The sequence below is a fragment of the Saccostrea cucullata genome, unplaced genomic scaffold (genome assembly GCF_032062105.1).
Source record: "Saccostrea cucullata isolate Sc308-1 unplaced genomic scaffold, CSIRO_AGI_Scuc_v1 ctg679, whole genome shotgun sequence".
Taxonomy (NCBI): domain Eukaryota; kingdom Metazoa; phylum Mollusca; class Bivalvia; order Ostreida; family Ostreidae; genus Saccostrea; species Saccostrea cuccullata.
Genome location: NW_026918760.1, coordinates 95,350 through 117,115, shown reverse-complemented (window position 1 = coordinate 117,115; position 21,766 = coordinate 95,350). Strand labels below are relative to the sequence as shown.

The following is a 21,766-nucleotide window of genomic DNA, read 5'->3' as shown; positions in this document are numbered from 1 at the left end:
TTTTATGTACAATATAATACAAACGGAATGAAGAATGTAACAAATATATGCATGAAAACTACAGTATAAAACAAATCTCTATAAACAATAAATATCATTCAAACAAAACATTTAATGCAAAAGTCTTAACAACATTATGTACAAGCATTGACATTTAAGGGGACAAAAACAGAAAATTTAATCCACACGCACATTGTAAGGTAAGTTCATTTGTGATTTTAAAAAAATAATAATGAAGCATGAGCATTGACAAGAAAGAATTTTGGCTAGATAAAAATGTCCTTCTTTAAAAAAAGTAGGCACAAATCTACAATTCCTAGAATTTACAACAAGTAACTTTACAACATTTATTAAAAGATCTGTTACAATGAGATTCTAAGAATTAGTTGACATCCTGTGTCGGGTTCTGGACTATGTTTTTACTACTGTACATTTACACACTGTCATCCTGGTTCACACATTCAGTCACACAGCTTTCAATATTTACATGTATTTACAAATGGAATGCCATTTCCCTCTTTTCCTGACTATTGTCATTTACGGGTGTAAGAAGAACACATTGAAGCATTGCACTTAAAACAAGGAAGCTTTGGTATTTTATGGCCATCCAGTATAGACAACGAAGCATTGTCCACAATTCTACAACTACATCAACAAAAAGAAGTGTACATTGCAGTACAAATACGGCGTGTTATCTGGGGGTTGAAAGTTCAGAGTTTAAATTTTGTAGTTTGCGTATTTGGTGTATCTGTCAAGGTAATGTACGAGTTCAGCACACGGTGTTCATTTCTTTGAAATCCTGCAGCTGATGCTGGTAGTTCTTCTGTACTTGTGACACAGTGCTGGTTTTTTGCCGCAGAGTGGGAACTACAAAAAAAAACATGAAAATGCATAATAAAGAGTAAGAATCAACTGTTACAAAAGATACAAAGCAGAAATAAATGTTCTATTAAAAATACATAAGATTCACATATTTTCAATTTTTTTTTTATTTCTGGGTAAGAATATTTACCGTAATTTTTGGGTTATAGGTCGATGGGGTATATAGGTCGAAAGGCTCATTTTCAGCCTTAATTTTTGAAAAATCCTAAGATAGGACGAACTTACTATATAGGACGAGGCTTTGCTTCCCGTTTTCTAAAGATGTTTACGCAGAAACAACGTATCAGAACAGGTAAACCCCTAGAATTTCCGGGGTTATTCCGTGACATAAACGTATCAAGAAATTAAACAGGTATTTTAATGAGTACAGAATTTAAATAAAGTTTTTTTTTTTAAAAAAGTAGTTAAAACTTCTTTGAATTGTGTTACTACTTATTTTTTTCCAATTTGCCTGTTCAATGCCTCCGTAGTTTCACACCGTTGTTAAATCAAAGGCATAAATAACACGTAAATACATTATTATTTTACATCTATAATATTCGGGAAATACCCGAGACCAAAGAATAGTAATTCCGATTTCAGAACAACTTGGACACATTCCTGTTAACTTTATTCAGACATTATTTACCGGTGGACGACAATTACTTCGATGTCCGCCATTTTTATTTTTCTTCTCCAGGGATTCGCTAAAACACGCAAATGACCATTGAATGTATATATCAAGCAACAGTAAAGAATAAGTTTAATTTATAAATTTAATTGAGAGTACATTCACAATCTGACTGTCAACATGAATTTCACGGCTTTGTTTGTTCAATCATGTGTAACACTAATACCCTATAACGGCACGTGGGTTTGTTATAATCATGCCCCGCAGGCATTTAAATCAACTGAACACTGATGTTACACCTTTGTGTACACAGTGTGAATTCCTTTATCTTTCAGACAATTAAAATTCTGTTAGAAGCCAATCTTTGTATGCCGGTAATTCAATGTAAATTATATTTCTGTCACCCGTATTTATTGCTAATTCTTTGCTTAAGACAATAAAAAATATTTAAAATACTATTTCAATTTATCGCTACTAATAAATGGTAAAAACACTACAGTTGTGACCTTGAAAGGTTTTCCGTATTTTAAATTTTGATACGGTTGCGGTTTTACTTTTAGTAAACAGTAGCGACTTCCTAACTTCACAAGATGGATACCGCATGATGTTAATGGATAATACGTTGAGGAATTATTTAATAGATGAAGCAATGTTGTTTTCCTTTGTCATCAACGGATAATTAATGGAATTTATTTTGTAAGAAAGCTATAAATAAACATTTTATTGTTTACCTGGGCATTAATTTTTCTGCGTAAAATAATGAAAAAAGGAGTATGAAAGTGGCACAGATTTGCTTTGAAATTGACGTAAATTTTATTGATTTTGGGACATTTTTCGTAAACTTGAGCCTTAGAAAGGTCGAATTAGTATATTGGGCGACCCCAGCGGTTCTGAGAAAAAAGTATCGACCTATTATCCGAAAATTACGGTATTATAAGAAATGAATGTTTTACCATATCCCATTCCTTGAAGGAAGAGTCGGAATGCTTCACAGACTTTCCCAGGTTGTTCTTCCAGTGGCATACCTCCACAGTCCTGAATCTACAAAATGATATCCTTGTGTTACCGTCAGAACAAAATTTACTGCTTAGAAACACTTATAATACATAAAGTCATGAAAATTTTGTACAATGATAAATAAAGTCATATTAAAAAAAAATGTTAAACTTCAGAAATGACTTCCACTTTGAACAATTACTTTACAGTAAACTTGTTTAGTACGAACATGGATATTGCAAATTCATGGTTATAGCGAAGTTATCTTGGATCCTCAGCTATATAAAGGGGGAGTTTCGATAAGGCCGCTTTGCGGCCCACTTTTTTCATGAAAATAAATTTCAATATTTTTTTTCCAAATCAGTTTATAATACAAGATAAATATGTTAACTTTTGTTATATATATTTCAAAAGTTCAGGTGTTATATATTTATTGCTGCAGTTAAGCCGTATTTAGATGTATCTTCAACGCGTTAACATTTGGCCTATGGGAAAACACGAGAGGGTGGCATTCATTAATCGATGTTTAAAGTATGAAGTGCATGAGGGACACTCACCAAATTTTGCACAGTTACTACACATACAATATACATTATTGCCTTAAAATTTGTTGAGTGTCGCGTGTGCACTTCATATTAAAAAAAAACAAAATTGCACAAAAATGCGTATCTGAATTTAGAGGCACTCGGTCACTTGATCTGATCAAGTATTTAAATCATCAGCAAAAAGAGGCAGATATTGTTTTCATTTATGCGGATTTTCAAAAACATAAACGATATATAGCTTTAACATATCTCCTCATTATTTTGATACGGAATTCATCGCCTATATATGATATTTACGTCTTTTTTTTTCTAAAGTCATACAACTGTGAAAAAATTACTCGTGTTCTTATTTAAATTATCTTAGAAATAATTGTGCCCTCTAAAACTTAACATTTTTGATTCTGAATGTGTTTAATATTTGTATTATTATTATTATTTGCTCATAATCTTGACAAGTATTGTTTTAAAGAAAAGCCTAAACATTTAAATGTTCCTGACTATCAAACGGGATAGTGGGGTTGCAAAGTTGTTTTTATTTGTTCCGCTCATAATTGATTCATTTCTTTCGTTTAATGGTTATAGCCTGAAGAAAGTTATTTAAGCCTTTCTTTAGAATGGAATTCCTCGCTCCAACCTGCTAGAGAGGCGCCCATATATACCTCCGTGTGGGTGAAACAGGGAAAATGTAATGTTTTTCGTCTGGATGTTGAGGTGAATATTTTCTGCGGAACTTAAGATCCAACACATATCTTTGGCGTTTACACATGCATTTTGAACTGCGGCTCTAGTTTAGCAAACTAGATGCTAGGGGGAACCTCCTTTATGGTCAGCCCTGGGGAGTTGCAGATACCCATCTTGTCGTAGACATACTGAAACTCTCTAAATGAGGTGTGAATGGAGCTGTTGAAGCAAGATGAGTATCTATGGAGAGCTGGGAAGTGGGAGGGACTTAGTCCTGGCTGTGATTGCCTCAGCCGTGCTGAGAACGCGACCCAGACCTGAATGTGGGCAAATACCTCTAACTCGAAATATGGATGATTCAGAATCTAAAAATTGTTGTCTTTGTCATAGATATGTTCGCAAGAATAGCAGAAAGGTTAAAAATATGAAGAACCAAAGTCTGTACAATTATATTTCACAGAAACTTCAAGGGTCTGGGTCTTCTCTGAACATAGAGTCAGACATAATATGCGATTTCTGTCGAACTGAGTTTTATAGGGTACAAAACCTAGAGTCTAGCAGTGCAATAGATCCCCTTTTAGAGGAAGATCATAATGAACCCAGAAACGACCCATCCTTTCAAAGCCCTAAACGAATTCGGTTGTCTATACCCCGAGCCAGTTTATCACATCGTAAATGTCAGTTCTGTTCAAAGACCGAGAACCTAAGAACTATCACTGAAGAAATCAAAATGAAGGCATTCGTAGATAAAGGAGTTCTTATCCCAGAGGGTAGTAGGTGTTGTGAGCGTCATATGGTTGATGGTAAAATTGACCCCAATGTATTGGACAATCTTTCGCCAACCTCTGACTTCACTAACTTTAACAGATCAGAAATTACAACTATGCTGCTTACCTTAAGAGAAAAATGCCTTGAACGAACAGTAGGTATAGACTTTGAAAATCCGCAGTCTCTGTCTGATGAAGATTATTACAATCTCACTGGGATCACAAAATCGCAATTTGATGTTCTTTCTAAGTACATGTCTCCTCTTAGAATTTCATGCAACAGAGCACCGAGAACATGCCTTGCACTGCTACTGACAAAATTACGAACGGGCAATTCTTTGAGTATTTTGAGCAGCATGTTCCAAATCAGAAATAAAAGCATTATTTCCAAAGCTATTGCTAGTGCTAGAGATGCCTTGATGGAAAATTTTGTGCCTAAGTTTCTTGGATTTTCCCACATGACCAGAGAGGATTTTATATCCAAACACACAAGGCCCTTTGTTCAGCATCTTTTAGCAGACTGAAAGCCCATTGCTATACTTGTACTGGATGGTACATATATTTACATCCAAAAAAGTGGCAATTACACTTTTCAGAGACAGACGTTTAGTGGTCACAAGCATAGGCCTCTTGTAAAACCAATGATGGTTGTTGGAACAGACGGGTATATCCTATCTGTTTTCGGACCATATCTAGCTGATGGCAAGAATAATGATTCTGCCATATTAAACAGTGTTATCCAAAATAATGTTGAGGAAGTTCAAAGCTGGATTGAGAAAGAGGACTTACTAGTTGTCGATAGGGGATTTCGTGATTCGTTGGATTTTTTGGATAAACTGGGGATAAAACATGAAATGCCTGATTATTTATCTCGTGGATGTAAGCAGCACACAACAGAGGAGGCTAATCACTCTAGGTGTGTGACGAAGGTCAGATGGGTTGTAGAGTCGGCAAACAGCAGAATCAAAACTTGGAAAGCGTTAGACCAAGTACTTCCAAATACCCAGATAAAATGGATAGGTGATTATGTTAGAATTGTTTGTGCAAGTGTCAATGCTTTTCGACCCCCTCTCGTATCAAACAGTGATGAAGATATTGCTCTTGCCAATGAAATGAAACAACTGTCAAGAAAGTCAAATGAACTTCGAGAAAGGGTTGAAAGAGAAAAGCTTTCCAGTAAACGAGCAATTTGGAGTGAGATTTCCCAGGATTGTATTAATAACTTTCCTCGCTTAACAGAAAATGACTTGCGAACACTTACACAAGGGGTTTATCAAATTAAACAAGCAAAATCTTATACAGTGGAACACATGTCTACAGATGGATCATACAGCATATCTGTCCATAAGGATGACGCTGGGCTACTTCGAGCTAGAATCCAGTCAAGACACGTGTCTGCTAAGAAATATTTTCTTTGGATTTCCTACGATGAACACTCAAGACCTCCCATAAATGGATGGTACTGTCAGTGTAAAGTAGGATCAAGAACAGTGGGATGTTGTGCTCATATTGCAGCAATTATTTGGTACCTTGGTTATCAGAGACATCATGCAGACGATAATGAAACTGTTTCAGTTCATGACGGGGCAATTTTAAATGCAGGAGACACTGAATGGGATTCCGAAAGCGATTAAATAAATCAAATCTGTACAATCTTTATATGATAGGGAAACAGTCAATGCATTTGTTTTTAGAATTGTCGATACATATAATCATTATTCATGATATAAAAAGAAGTTTGTCTCTGAGAATATTATTACTATAAAATGCATGGTATGGTATATATTTTTAATATTGGAACCATAAATAATTTTATTTTCAAATATTAAAATTAAAAAAAATTAAATTTTTAAATTAATATAAATATTTTTATATAATTTGGAGAATGCATTATGGTATATTTTAAATTTTTTTTAAATCTAAGTATTCCATAAAAGTAAAATCGATGAGAAAATTATCTATGTTTTACTTATACACTGAATATTCCCGTATAATATCAAATCATTGTTTTGACTTCTACTTATCTTGGTCTACTTTTCTTTGTATTTTCCCCAATATGAAAATGACTTATTCTACATGAATTTCAAAACTATGAACAAAATATCAATTTAATTTGATTTTCAACCTTCTGTATTTAATACTTTAAGCTTATCCTACGTTCCAAACAAAACTTATTGTTCAATAATTGAGAAAAAACTCGTACTATATATAAAGCATTCACACATTCATTACAAAACATTTTTCAGTAAGAAAATCAATAAAATTGGTAATTTTTGGTCTTTACTAAAATATATCTTAGGTTTCCTGCGATATTTTTAGGTTTACATCTCAGTCCTCGGCTTTTAAAAACATCCATTCCAAAATTAAAGGAAAGGGGGTATACTTAAATTTTCAAGTATCACGTGATCGGAAAATGCGTAGTATAAATTATTTTCATATTTTCTGAAAGATAAGAGGTTAATTAACAAAATATTAAATTTTCATAAAATTTCTTGAGGGGCGGGAAAACGGCCTTATCGAAACTCCCCCTTTAAGGAATTCTTCATATGGATATAGCAAAGCAATTTCATCAGTCTCGGTGACTTTGTTATAACTGAGTTTTTCTGTACATTTTATTAAAATAAACATTATCTTGTAGTCTAGAAATGGAAAAACCTTGAGGAAATCTGTTTTTTCTGGATCCAGCTGTCCATTGAGCTCGACAACATCATCCAAGTGTGGAGAATCATCACCAACAATTAACAAGGTCTGGCACCTACAAATCATCATCAATGGATGCAATTTACTCAAATAACAGTACTCAGCAAAAAATCCTCCCTTTTTTTAAATGATCCATTGACATTAGCATTTCTTGCATGGATAAAATGCAGCAAATAAGGCTGTTTTACAATATAACTGAGAGTTACAACTGTTAGTAATAAATTCTACATACTGAAGGGTTTTGGTTCCAATTCTTCTCACTGGGTCCAGCTCTCTCTCTATGCCAAGACTGGTTCTCCTACAGAATAAAAACAAGCATTGTGTGTACTGCTGATTTTTGTCATTGTTCCCTTTCTTTGCAGTATATTGAAACAAAAAATTCAGAAGACAAATCTTTAAGGTGACACAGTTCTAAATTCTGTTCAGCTATGATTTGATTGGTTAGTTAATTTGATTGGTTGCTGCAGACTTACGCTAGGTATGCCTCAATGAAGAGTGACAGGTTCTGAGGGTTGACACTTTTGATGTATTCCTTGTAGACGGTTGTCAGGTCATAGTTCTCCCACTGGGTTTTCTAAAACAGAACAAAAATTCTTCAAAACGTACGCAAATACAGTGAAACTTCTCCAAACCGGCCCCCCTGGAAACCGGTTCTCCCTGAACATCGGCCAAATTTATAAGTCCCAGCAAAATTCTTAACATTTCTTTACACATAAACTCTCATAAAACCGGCCACCCCTGAAAACCGGACACCGGCCACTTTTCCAAGAACAAAAGTTAAGAAACATAGGAAATTTCCCCTCATCATACCGGCCACTTTTTGATTGCAAGAAATTTATATGTCATTGGCCATAGGGGTAATAATGACCGGCCGGAGGTGTGAAAAATAGCCTATCCACGAAAAGTCAGAGGTGTGAAAAACTGAATATGGCCTCATCATGCTCATAGGGTTTTCTATTGTTTACCGTCTTGAAAGGGGAAGTCATCGTTCCAGACTACGTAAATGGCCGGTCTAAGCTGTGTACATATGATTAACATCAAATAAACATGAATTAATAAAATATCAAGCAATTATTTAATTTAAATAATCAACAAATTATCGCACGCCATATTGCATCATCTTTTTAAATACACATAAGCGGCCTTAAAATTGGGCACTGTTAAAAAATGCTAAGAAAAAAATAAAATAAAATGTTTACCAAAATATACATATCATAATTAAAATAACAGAAATTTTGCACAGAAATGCTTTACTTATTTACTTTTTACTGAAGTTCAAACAATTTTTTTATGACGTAAGCGATACACAGATACAAATGCAGTATTCTGTATAGAGTTCAGTTAAAGACCCAATTTTTTTACCGTATGGTTACCTGAGGAGGGGGAGTGGTCGAAGTAACAGTGGTGTTATTTACCTGGAGACCCCCAATACCCAAGATGTCAAAAATCTATATACACGTAGCATTACACAGGAAGTCTGTGTTTCCTGTCTAAATTTGAGTAAAACTACTTGAAATAATTGAAATATTTCAATATAAAATTTATTTATAAATTTTAAATACTTTCAGCGATATCTAATGAAGAAAAACATTATAAAGAAATGTCGTTTTTTATATTTAAAAAAAAGACAAATTAAAGAAAAGAACACAGAGTAAAACTACAATTTAAACATATCTTTTTTTAATTAAATGTGTGTAAATATAAAAATTTTTAAAAAAATAATAAAATATTCCATTCATAGGTACATGTAGGCCTATCCGTCGTGTGAACATATACAATGTACCGTACCGCGAATATTGCCCAGTACGTTCTGAACAACAATAATGTCGAAAATATTCACCATTTCCGGGTGTTCGTGTGTTTAATTTTTTTTAATTGTTTGCAAGATTTCTTATATACTTTTAAGAATTGATCTTCGGCTGTATATATTCACTTTTTAATTTCGAATATAGGGTATTGACAGATGTTAGGAAATTCGAACTAAAAGTTACAATATCGAAACTCCTAGAGCTCTATTTCTGACATTTCAAAACTTTACAACAGAACGTGGTATAGTTTGTATTCATATATACGTAGATAAAACATGGGATAAATGAATTTTTTATCCGTGCCGTTTGTGCTGAATATCTTTTCTTATTTATCATATTTCAATTTTAATCGACAAAGAGCGTTTCTGCGCACGGACTGGTCTAAATTCTACAGCAGATATCTTGGACGACATATCGCCTAAAATACAATATAGCCGTTGAGATTAAAAGCAAATATCTTTATATATGAAGTCATGTTCTAATTATCTACTCTCAATTTTTTAAAATAAAATTTTACCAAGATTCTTTTCTTAACCCCCGTGTATACAAGGCGGCTACATGAAAGTGTTTGACGCGTGACCAGGCGATCGTTTTCAAAGGACACAAACTCAGACTATCAGGTAGCACGGGTAGCTGGCCTGTCAATCAAATCAGAAGCTATTGTTTTTTTAATGATTGACAGGCGGTAAGTTATTGATCTTGAATCAGGTAGATTTTGGGGGCGTTAACATAAAATTAGGTGTTTAAGGTAAAGGATCTGGTTTATTTCTTTGCATATGGTTGTAATAAAGTAAACTTCCATGTCTTTTCTGTTCTTATTTTTTAATTTCTCTTTATAAAAATCAACATGTATGTCGAATTTATCCTCACTAATTATAATTTCCATTTTTAAGAACACATTACGTGTCTTATGATTATTAATAACATGTAGACAGATAATTATAACAGACACCAATTATATATTTTCCATAGCATCTGTCACATAGTTCTGCATTTCTTCAGCATGTTAGATTCTTGGAAAACCGGCCACCCCTCTAGTCCGGCCATTTTATTCAGTCCAGCAGTAGGCCGGTTTAGAGAAGTTTTACTGTATACCATTTCTAACGCTAGAAATCAAAATTTTCTTTGTCGTTAGAATTTGTAGAATTTCACTGTAATGCATATTGGTGGAAACTGGTAAACTTAATGAAGGTCATGCTGACATGCCAATTTGGATAAAATCTTATCTTTTTAAGTCTCCGAAATTCCGATACATACTGTAGTCACTTTGTGCAGTAGCTCTCAGAATTTCAAAACTTAAGGATGTACAACACACCTACCCCAAAAAATTCCTGTCGTTTAATTTTCGTTATTTTTGTATATTTAGTACATGACTATATCTACTGCATGTATGCACATTTTGGACAAAATTGTTCGAGTGGTTTTTGGACAGGAAATTCCAAAAGTTACCCCCCTTTAGTTATTTACAAGGAGAGAAAATTTTTAATCAATGAACTACTTAAACCTTGATTTTCAAAAAAGCCAGGTTAGATATAAATGTCAAATTTCATTGGCTTATTCCTTTAACCATTTAACACAAAAACATAGTCATCTTTTTGATATACATATCATCAAAATAATTTTTAAAGACCTTAAACTGAAAAACTATGAATTATCTAAGCCTTGAAAATTGCGTATTTTTCAAATTCAATTTTTTTTTGTGAAAAAACCTGTCGTTTAATTTTGGTAAAAAAACTTTCTTTTGGTAGCTGGTGGTAAAAATAATTTGCATAATTTTTTGTATAATTTTTGTACGACCAGTTTTGATTTAATAGCGGAAAATTACCCCCTCCCCCTTTCTCAATAAATCACGTTCCCGCGCGTCTTTCAGACGGGGGTCGATCACTTTGTTATATGAATCTACAAATACACATTAAAAAAATTAAATTGGAATATTGCTTTTGCTTCAAAAATATATTAACTTACAAATTTAAAGTTTTCATATGTTAAGCGTATTTAAATGTAGATTTTTAGGCAATTTTTGAATACCCCTATCACCCCCACCCCTTCCTTTTTTGCGTCACAGACCATATTAGCGTTTGACGAAACGTCGTTTACAGTGTAAATATACTGGTATTTCGTCATTTGAATCCCGGAGGTATGCATTAGTTTTTAAATTCATGAATGCAGAATAAATATTGACTACTCTTTTTATATGTATCAGGAAAAAATTACTGAAGGATTTTAGTGTTTAGTCCATATAGGACCTATGTATGCGTTATGCATTCCATATCACATGAAACCTGGATACGAATTCAAGTTTTGTTGAACTTGAATATGTTGATTTTTAATTTTATTTCTTTAATTTTATTCATTAAAAAAATGGTGTATGTTCAACTCTCCTGTGATATAAATGGAATAATTGTAGTTTTTTTCATGTCATTATTTCAAACGAGACAGTATGTGTCCGTGGGGATACATCGACATTTGCATAGATGTACACCCCTCGTGATATTGTACGCATTTCTTTCAATGTCGTCGCTTCTAAAGTTAAAATGAAAATTCCGTATTCGTCCTCATTAACTTCAAAATATCAAACATTAAACTCTTCATCTATTTCAATTTATATCAAATCGCACTTTGATATTTTTTAAAGTCTTATAGGCTACGTTTTGTTTTGATTCGAGGAAATGCGAACCGACATTGTTGACAGAAAGTCAAACGATTTGCTGCAATAGGATATTCATAAATGCAGATAATTTCAGTACAAGTGAACAATTCTTTTCAATTCTATACTTACATTGTGTATATGAGGTCTATAGTATTCAATTCTCGGATTTATCAGGTCTTGCTGTAAATGTATCTGATTCTGTGGAAAACGTGAATAAAGGGAGGAAAATAAACATCTCCTACATTTTCAGAGTTGTTCCTCTTTGATCAGTAAGGGTCTGAGAACAACATCGATTTTACATTGTAAAAAGTTTTTTTGTTTATTTATTGTTGTTTTATTTAATTAAAGAAGAAAAACAATATTTATATCGTAAATGCACAAATTGTAATGAAGACCATTAATCGGAATGTTATATAGCCAACTGTACATAATCAGAATTTCGGCAATGTGAAATAAAATTTTCAGAATAAAAAAAAAAGATGCTGCGCTTTGATCAAAAATACAATTTATTGTATATGAAATGAAATGAAATAAACATTAAGGGATGGTATTTTATGTCTTTCTTTTTACGGAGTTTAATCGGGTTAATTTAAAAATACTTATTGATTGAGTATGGTACGCACAATCACAGCCAAGCCCATATCCCAGTTTTCTTTCATGATTGATTTACATCGGGATCGTTTTACTCGTCGTTTTGACGCTTTATTTTTGACGTTAAATTTGACGTCACGTCAAACGTTCAATTGAAATCGCAAGAGTTATCTCCCCCAGTGTGTTGTACGTCTTTAATTTACAAAGAAATGCTATTAATCATGGCTGATATGCATATATGTTACATGAATATATGTTTTTAAAAAAATTGTTTTGAGAAGTAATGAGCAATTCTGAAATTTCATAAACTTTTGATTTGCTGTAAAACACTCACAGATCCAAACCAGTGCCAAAGGAGGTAATCTTCTGTAAATGTTGTCATGTTTCCCCGCCACAGATACCAGGAGTTCAGCTGAAATAAAATAGTCAAACATGTATAAACATACACAGTAATAAATAGCATTTCCTAAAATTGTACTTTTTATATTGTTTGGTTGCAAAAATTTTATACATCTCACTGACTAGTTAATAGATAAATTCTACCATCATGAGAAAACTTTGCCATCTTGGTCTCTTAAATAGCATATACATGTCCCACAATCATACACAATGTAAATTTCTTGAAAATATCTTTTCTTGTTAAATTCAAACCTTTTGATATCCCCACTCCACCCAGCCAGCCTTGTCAGCTGTTCCATTGACCAACACCAGGGAATCAACAAACTCAGGATGATTCAGCTGAAAGTGTAGAGATAATATGATATAAAAAACATGAGGTATTAAATTAGAAATTACAGAGCTCAAGTACATCAGCAAATGTAATCTTTGTGGGGCAAATAAATGGTCAAGAGCAATCAAGTCTCAGATGGTTTATTTTTCAGTTGTGTAATTAAAACACCATATAAGGATATTTTTCATTAACACACCCTGTAAATTTTTTTGTTTATACTGTAAATCGCTATATTTTTGTGAGAATTATTTTCATGAGAAAGGGATATGGTGTACCATATTTAATCAATCGATATTACTCACAGCGTATCTACAAAGAACATTAACTCCTGCTCCAACACCAAACCCGATGAATCTTTTGATCCTGTAATGAAATAAAATTTTAGATTAGTCCTCTTATAAGTTGGTTTATCTGAACTCAATGAAGTTTGTGCATATTAACTACAAGGAAAAAAGAAACCATGCAGTTTTAACATTTGTGTAGCAGCTGCTTGCAGGTAGTAACTGCAAGACTTTAATTCTATATATACATCTAGCATTTTTAATCATTCCAAAAAGACAGTTTTATGGAGCACAACATACAGTATTAAACTACATGTACTGTGAGCACTGAGCTCACTTAATGATACCCCCCCCCCACCTTCCATATACTGATTATACTGGCAAAATCCATGTTTTGCTCTAGGAGACCCGTCTGATCAAAAAGTAAAATAGAAGGTGCACAATGGCATTATGTTATAAAGAATCTGTGAAAGTTTCATTAAATTTCAATAAGTGGTATAAGAGGAATTGTGAATATCAAAGGGATGGATACCCCAAAGCATAACAGACGGATGGACAAACAGATGAACAGACATCCCAATCACTATATACCCCCCCTACTTTACAGGCCAGGGGTATAATAACTTACTTGTAGAAATCAACAACTGACTGGATGCTCTCCCCTAGTTGTTCCATAGTGGGATAAGTGAACCTGTCAGAAAATCAAACAGTTTAGTCATTGATATATCTCATTTCATTGGTTGGTTGGAAAGTTGTTGGAAAATGGCTAAACTACTTCAAAAATATCTATTTTAATACATATAATATTAAGAAATTCAACAAGAAAACATTGAATTTCAATTATTTATAATTTAAAGTATACTGTAGTAAAAATTATGAAATGAAAGAAGAAATATGTGATATACCGGTATTTGTTAAAATAATTTATTGAAAATATTGATTTTTTTTTTCCAAAGCTTACGGTACATACATTACTTAATGGAAAGGAATGGACATAAGCATTGAAATAAGTATACTCAAAACTGATCAGATATAATTTAAGAGGTTAAAAAAAATGTCATAAAATTAATGACAGTAAACAGATCTAGGAATATAATTACATATAATATCATTGCAAACTAAAAAAGTAGGGGGAAATCACGAATGAAAGTTTGGCCAATAATAAAAATGCTAATTTTAAAATTTTGTGAACATAATATTGAAGCTAAGACCAAATATAGCATTCTTATATCTCAAAATAAAAACATAAGCCAGAATAATTTTTTGCTTTATTTGGGTGTATAATATTACAAACCACTTATTTCTCAAGAAGCTGCATGAAGAATCAAGAATTAAAGTTAAAAGAAAAGAAAGTAAAACTTATGACATGTATCAGACATTTCACATATTCGAGTCAAAGTTCATGTGTGCCAGCCATTTCATTAAATTGAGTCAAGTTAAAGGGAGCAAAAGGAAAGTAAAGAGGTCAACCTGTTGTATCAATGCCATTAACTGGAACTGTCACCAAGTTGACATAATAATTAAAGGGTAAATATTTAACAATTTACTAGATATGAAACTACTCTACACCAGAAATACAGATTGAATCAGTTCTATAGTTTGCTGTAATTATATTAATATAGATTATAAGTATATATACACTGATACATTGATTAATTGGTTAGGCACTAAATATGAAAATTCTTGTGCAACAGTTACTGAAAAATAAAACGGTTAGTATATTAAAGCATGAAATAAGCATTATATAACAATCATTACTCCTAGATGTCAGCTAAAAAGTCATATGCCGTCAATATGAAAGATTTTATCCAATCAATAATTGATTATTCATTTAAAAATCATAAATGTAATTACTGAGTTAAACATGCAAAGACTATAACATGCAGCTGAAAATTTTTTAAATGGACTCCTTAATTGCAAAATTTAAATCTAAAAGCAGTTATCACATTTAGGGAAGGGATAGCAGTTAACAATATCTCAATAAGGCACAGCTGGGTCATTCCAATACTCTTTCTCTGACATAAAACAGTTCATATAAACATTTATGAATTTTAAGCTCCAACACAGATTGAGTCTGGGAAGGTGGACCGGGGATTAGGGTTGGGGAGGCCCCTCAGGGTTTCTTTGAACATTTCTGAGACTAATGCCTGAGGATAAGTTAAATGAGAAAAATAGTTTGTCTTTAAGTCATGCAAAATGACACTGCAACTGGAAAATAATGAATGAATGACAGAAAATAAAATGTTGGTTAGCAAACTGGCCAAAATGTGAGAATCAAGATCTATTTTTAAAAGATTGAATGATTGAAAATAAACTATGGTACACACAATACGTGCATTCTACATAATATTTTTTGTGATTAAAAATATGACATCAATTGCCTGTGACAGTAAGCATAAATTCAAAGTCCATACTAATGGAGTAAACTTGTCAACAGTTCAGATATGAAAAGAAATCTATTCATGCCAAACATGGTAATCAAGGTATAATTTTTTAATGGGAATATGCTATAATATTGTTTTTGCATGACAAGAAATGAAATCTATACCCAAATCAAGGGACTGCATTATAAATCATTCTGTTGTTACAGAAGGGTACTGGGGTTTAAAAAATTAGTAATAATTTCATGGTTACTTCATTTAACAGTTATATAGTTGAAAAATGTCTAATATTGAATGTATGACACTGGTTTCAGAATCTGAATTACAAAGGTTTATAAGTGAAAAGATACTGAAAGATCACTTCTCTGTAAACAAGCATCTTGTTAGAAATGAAAAAGACAGAAGAAAATGCACTCTATAAAGAAATCTTTTAACACATTTATGAGAAATCTTTAACTGACAAAGTAAGACACATTTTTTTTTTCTAAAATCCTGAAAAAGAAAATATGTCTTTAATTGACATTCAAATTGGAAACTATTTTATTGAGGTTATTGATTAATAAAAAAAAAAAATTCTTACAAATAATTTAAGTTTTACTTCGTTAAAAATCTCAAATGGGTCCATATATAAAGGACAACTTTTTTTCAAAGCATTTCTTTGTCTTACAGCAGCAAATTTGCGCATCATAAAGTGCAGGAAAAAAAGAAAAGCAGAAAACCAGTTCAGTCTCGGATACATGAATCTCTCTCTTTTTCTAGCTAGGGATGCTTACAACTAACACAGAAATGGCTTTTATGCTAATATTAGTGCAAATCTGTACATGGATTACACTTTTTAATATTTAAAACACAATGAAAATTTATCATAAAATTTTTTTGCAACACAGAATTTGAATCAAAATTGTTAAATGTTAGGCAAAAATCAATTTCAGAAAAAAAGAGGTTTAAAGATGTCATTTGAATTTTTTTTGTTTTTTTTGGTTTTGAAAGAAAAAAATTGAAAACTATCAAATTCTCTTTACTGCAAATAAAAAAACACATCATGAATATTGCCATGAATTTTTATCGATTTCTATTTTAATAACAGTATTCATCCTAATAAGCAACCATTCTCTAGTACTTCTTGTGACAGGAAAAAATCTAAATGTAGTATTTGTTAGGCATAAACAAAAAATCAGTCTTTCATTTATTTTTTTTTAAAGTTCAGGATGCTGTTTAGAGTGAATACTGTACAGGAAATTTTGCTTTTGTTGCAGATGTTGAAATAACAAGCCATTTCTGTAGCTGAGGGTGGACCTAGCTAAACATACCTGTTACCCAATGAATCTGGGTTGCCTAGGGCATCTTGCCTATTGAAAATAGCAAACAACAGATAAACATGATAAAAGCAAAAGATTCAATTAAAGAAGTTTTTTCACTCCACTTATACAGATGTTTGATAAGGAAATATCGAATTGATGTTCTTATAAATCTCCTGAATGATAAAATTATTTCTTCATTCATTTAACTCTTTATTAATAACCTGAAAATTTCACTGACACCATTGCAACAAAGGTGTATACTGGTGAGTGAATTTCATATTAAATGACCTCTCCAAATCATGCTTTAAAAACATAGTAAATAATAAAAAGTGCAACACAACCCAACACCACTTTGTAAAAAGCCAAAACCCCTAAATTAAACATTTTTCAAATCCCCATGCTATAATCAACACAAATTAACATGTACAAATCTGTAACTTGGTGATCAGTTTCTCCAAAGAGAATATCAGTGAAAAGTACTATTCTTATAAAAGTACTATGGGACACATCACCAGTGATTTGCTAATTTATTTTCTTTTTTTTCATAATCGAAGGACAATTTTTTTTTTTCATGAATCCCACAACCTAAACTTATCATTGTGTTCGAGAACTAGAACTTATAATCACCCATTAACCAGAAGTAAATACATCTGCTTATATAAAATGTGACATAAATGCCTTAAATTGCTCTGATTACTGAGATCTGTAAATCTGCTCAAGTGAATAAGAAGTCATAAAATTAATTAGCTTACTCAGGTCGGAGTTGAAGAGCTGCGTCTTCTTGCCCTGGTGCGTTCACATGGTACACACAGAAATGTCGCAAGATTGGTTGCATGTCAATGAAATTGAAGAACCCTTGAAAGCATGTAGTACCTGTAAAATTAGAAATGTATTCTTTTTAGCTTTGATCTTTGTAATACCGAATGAAGTGAGCTTGCACTGTGAGCTAACACATCTATCACAGTGCTTTTTATCAACCTTTTTTTCCTGATCTAATAAAAACATTTCATAGAGGATATAAGCATATAATTTAATTGTCTGTAATTCACATTAAAACATAATATTTCATCAACCTTTTTTTTTTTTACCTTTTTTTCAATTCAAAATTTTCAAATGAACATAATAAAAGGATACATGGTCCTGTACCAAAAAAAGGGTGAACTAAGTCTAGCTGACTTTTGCACTTACTGTTTAGACCAATATCATGGAATGTCAGGATAGCCAGTTTGGATCTGTCTCCTTGAATGGCAACGTGAAGGTTTCCATAGGGGGTCTCAATATCATCCTCCTGTGTAACAAAGGAAAAAGATAAGCTAGCAATACAATACATGTACACACAGATTATTTAAAACATTAAAAGATGTCAAACGAATAAGGTATATGAAAAAGTTTCATAAGACAAACCTGGATCAGAATGCTGGAAGCATTGTTTGACAAGTTTCTTGGTGCCTTGTCTTGAACACTTATTCCAGTAAACTCAATCTCAGTTAGCTTTTCCATATTTCTAAAAAAAAAAAAATGTGAATAATTATTGATGATAAATCAATTTGTTTACCAAGCCTTTTGGAAGCAGGTAAACTGACAGAGAATTATCTACAAGCAGAAACAAATGTTAAAATTTAGTCCAGGCCTATGAATCTAACAAATAAGGCTGGGTAGAGTAAAAGGAAACTAGACTTTTTAAATGAAAGTTAAATCTTAGATAAAATTTCTAATTCATTCAAAAGTCACTTAAATTAAATAATAGATATGCAAAAAAAAAACATGTTGAGTCCTCTAGATACATGTATTGGTGTTCCACTTGCTCACAAACAATTCTATATTATTTAGGATAAATACAAATGATCCTGTTTGTTTAGCACAAGTACCAAAATTATTAAAATACCAGTAATCAAATATTGAGCATTACTTTTCTTAATTCCATGGAATATCAGTTTTACCAATGAGTGCCTATGAATGACGTGACCCACCCCCTCCCTCCCTCCTTCCCTTTATATAGATTCCATATAAGTTTATTAATTTAGTTTTTTAAGATGTAATTCTTTTTTAAATACATGTACTAGTTTCCCTAATTTGTCTTATAATTTATTGGCACCATTGCTTAAGTTACATTTATCATGTTTATATCCTTGTATACAAGTGTGAAATTGTGAAGACATGAATAACGTCATTTATCGGAGTTTAGTTTAGTCAGAGTCTTACTTGCAAAACTAGACTAATCTAGTGCACAATTCAGATGCTGTTCTGATTGTTCCTCACATCAGTCTAAATGACTTGTTATGACCATCAAGCTTATTAAATACTAGCACTGAGATATTAATGCACAAATCATGCTTATCACATCATGCTACAAGACTGGTTATGACTAGGCCCTAAACTATTATTATATCACTTTTTGTAATTAACTTATTATGTAATAACATTTTTGTACACAGCAATTATTATTAATGATAAAAATAAATGTTTGCCCAGTGTCCTTTACCCAATTCTTTGTTTTGAACATATTTTATTGTATAATTATTATTATATTACAATGAGTGACGTTAATAGAACTTGCAACCATACTCATAATGAGTATGGTTGCAAGTTCTATTAACTTTGAACTTATATAACTTAAAGATGTAATAGTTTACTTTTTAAGTCCACCTAAATTTCTCAGTGTTAACTATAATAATAAAGGCGAATAAAAACACCTGTCGTTAAAATGAATGCATAATAAATAAATAATGCTTATTAATTTATAAATGATAAAAATAAATGTTTGCCCAGTGTCCTATACCCAATTCTTTGTTCTGAACATAATTTTATTGTATAATTATCATTATATTACAATGAGTATGGTTGCAAGTTCTATTAACTTTGAACTTATATAAAATGTAATAGTTTACTTGTTAAGTCCACCTAAATTTTTCAGTGTTAACTATAATAATAAAGGCGAATAAAAACACCTGTCATTAAAATGAATGCATAATAAATAAATAATGCTTGATCTCAGATCAAAAATGTGCATATTTAGGTGTATTTTCAGTTATATATATGTTGTCAGAAGTTAATAATATTTAATAATGCATTTAAAAGACCAGGGATTTATCTAGCTATTTTGTTTTACTACCGTTTTATATGTAAAGGGGAAAAATGAGAGCCGCAGGCTCGATCTGAGCGCCGGAGGCGCGAGTATTGTAGGGGGGTACCATGCCCCCCCCCGAAAATTTTTTAATAAATGGAGCAAAATCCTGCATTCTTAGAGCTTCTGAGGGTCATTTGTAGACCTTTACAAAGGCCACAAAAACTTCACTTTTTAGACAAAATATTAAAATAACAAAAAAAAAAAAAAAAAAAAAAATTAAACCAGGTCAATACTTTATTTAATTATTTCTCTCAATATCTATCACAAATCAATTCTGATTTTTATGTTTCACTACTAACATTGTTATTGTTGTTACTCCATTCTTCCAATCCATAGTGATATAAGCTCCGTCTTACTAATCTACACTTTTCTTTTTAACTCTGCAATCCAGAGGTATATTTTGACATCATGGACATGGCACATGTTTACCGATCAATATCAAATAGAAGCTTGAATCTTCTATCTCTTTTAAAAGCGTTTGAATGACTAGGATGGTAAATTAGGATATGCTGTTAAACTTAAATCTGACAAAAACGGAAAATTTCAGTACGATGTTTTAAATATTCTCTGTTTAATCTGAGAATTTTCTATCTGAAAAGGGGAATTTTTTCACTTTTTTCAAGAGGGGAAAGGTACCGTTTACCGGTAGTAAAAACAGCCTTGATAAATCCCTGAAGACAGAAAATTTTGTACCACTGTAAAACAAATACATGTGTCAAACTCTTTTGATTCTTTATAATTGTTATGAATTTTAATAAATAAGGGGTAAATGTGAAATTTGTTTTATCATGTTTATGTTCAATATTTCTAAATATAACTATTTGTTCCATTCAATGCATGCTCTATATTCAATAAATGTTATTTACGTTCCTCTTTTAAGGGGTGGAGAATTGGAAGAGGACTCGGGGAGGGACATTTGTCCTAAATTGATACCGCTAAAACAAAGAACACAGGTTGTTTACAGATAAATGTGATAAAAAATACTCTCATAGAAATGTCATTTGACAAATGAATCTCATTGTTGATTCATATTTGACAATGACATGTGTTATTTACAGCTCTACTCTTTAAGTAGGATAAGGTACTATTGGCACAAAAACAACAAATTTATAGCCCCAGGCTGTTTTGCATACGCATGGCTTGACCTTGTTAAAACAAATACATGCTACAGAACCTTTGACTCATAATAAAAAGAAAACCAAAATGTTATCAGTGAACAGAAGTACATGTCTTTTTTTCATTGCTTAATGGTATAAACTAGCTAATCAGAAGACCATTACGCAATGATTAAATTTCGAAAAAGTCAATGAATATTAATTGCCTGGCTATAGAACTGTAGAAAAAGATATGAAAAGGATGAATTTACATAAATATATAAAATCGATTATCATGGGTCTTTCAGTATTTAAGATCACTTCTAAAATCAGAAATTATTATCAAACGGTATCTTTCAGTAAAGAATTCATACAAAAATTTTAAGAAGTTTACCTAGATCTGTCTCGTCCTTAGCTTTTCACCTTGTCAAAATTTCGTCTAGCAGATTAATAAATGGTCTAACACAACGACAAATTTGATTGGACAATGTTATATGGTAACCCAATCAAAATTATCCTTTCATAATGATTTACTAAATACAAACTCTCATGGATAAACATAGTTATATCCGGAAAAGAACAGGTAAAATTTTATTTTTAAAAAATTATTAAAAAGTATACA

General features: G+C 31.9%; 1 protein-coding gene across 3 annotated transcripts; it reads right to left on the bottom strand.

Annotated features, from left to right (window-relative positions):
- Window positions 1-722: 722 nt before the first annotated feature.
- On the bottom strand, window positions 723-21,609 carry LOC134270657 (protein NDRG3-like). Of its 3 annotated transcripts, XM_062752895.1 has the most exons (15): window positions 21,539-21,609; window positions 18,328-18,427; window positions 18,112-18,211; window positions 17,676-17,796; window positions 16,933-16,971; window positions 14,536-14,553; window positions 13,870-13,932; window positions 13,263-13,323; window positions 12,882-12,968; window positions 12,565-12,642; window positions 7,655-7,755; window positions 7,414-7,479; window positions 7,137-7,236; window positions 2,446-2,533; window positions 723-867 (listed from the first exon to the last, which is right to left on the bottom strand). In XM_062752895.1, the coding sequence occupies exons 2-15, from the start codon at window positions 18,421-18,423 to the stop codon at window positions 770-772; spliced, it is 1,116 nt and encodes a 371-aa protein (XP_062608879.1). In that variant the 5' UTR covers window positions 18,424-18,427; window positions 21,539-21,609; the 3' UTR covers window positions 723-769. The 3 variants fall into 3 exon arrangements, with proteins under 3 accessions (XP_062608879.1, XP_062608887.1, XP_062608897.1); XM_062752903.1 differs by lacking the exon at window positions 14,536-14,553 and having other exon boundaries at window positions 21,539-21,606; XM_062752913.1 differs by lacking the exons at window positions 14,536-14,553; window positions 16,933-16,971 and having other exon boundaries at window positions 21,539-21,606.
- Between the last annotated feature and the right edge of the window lie 157 nt (window positions 21,610-21,766).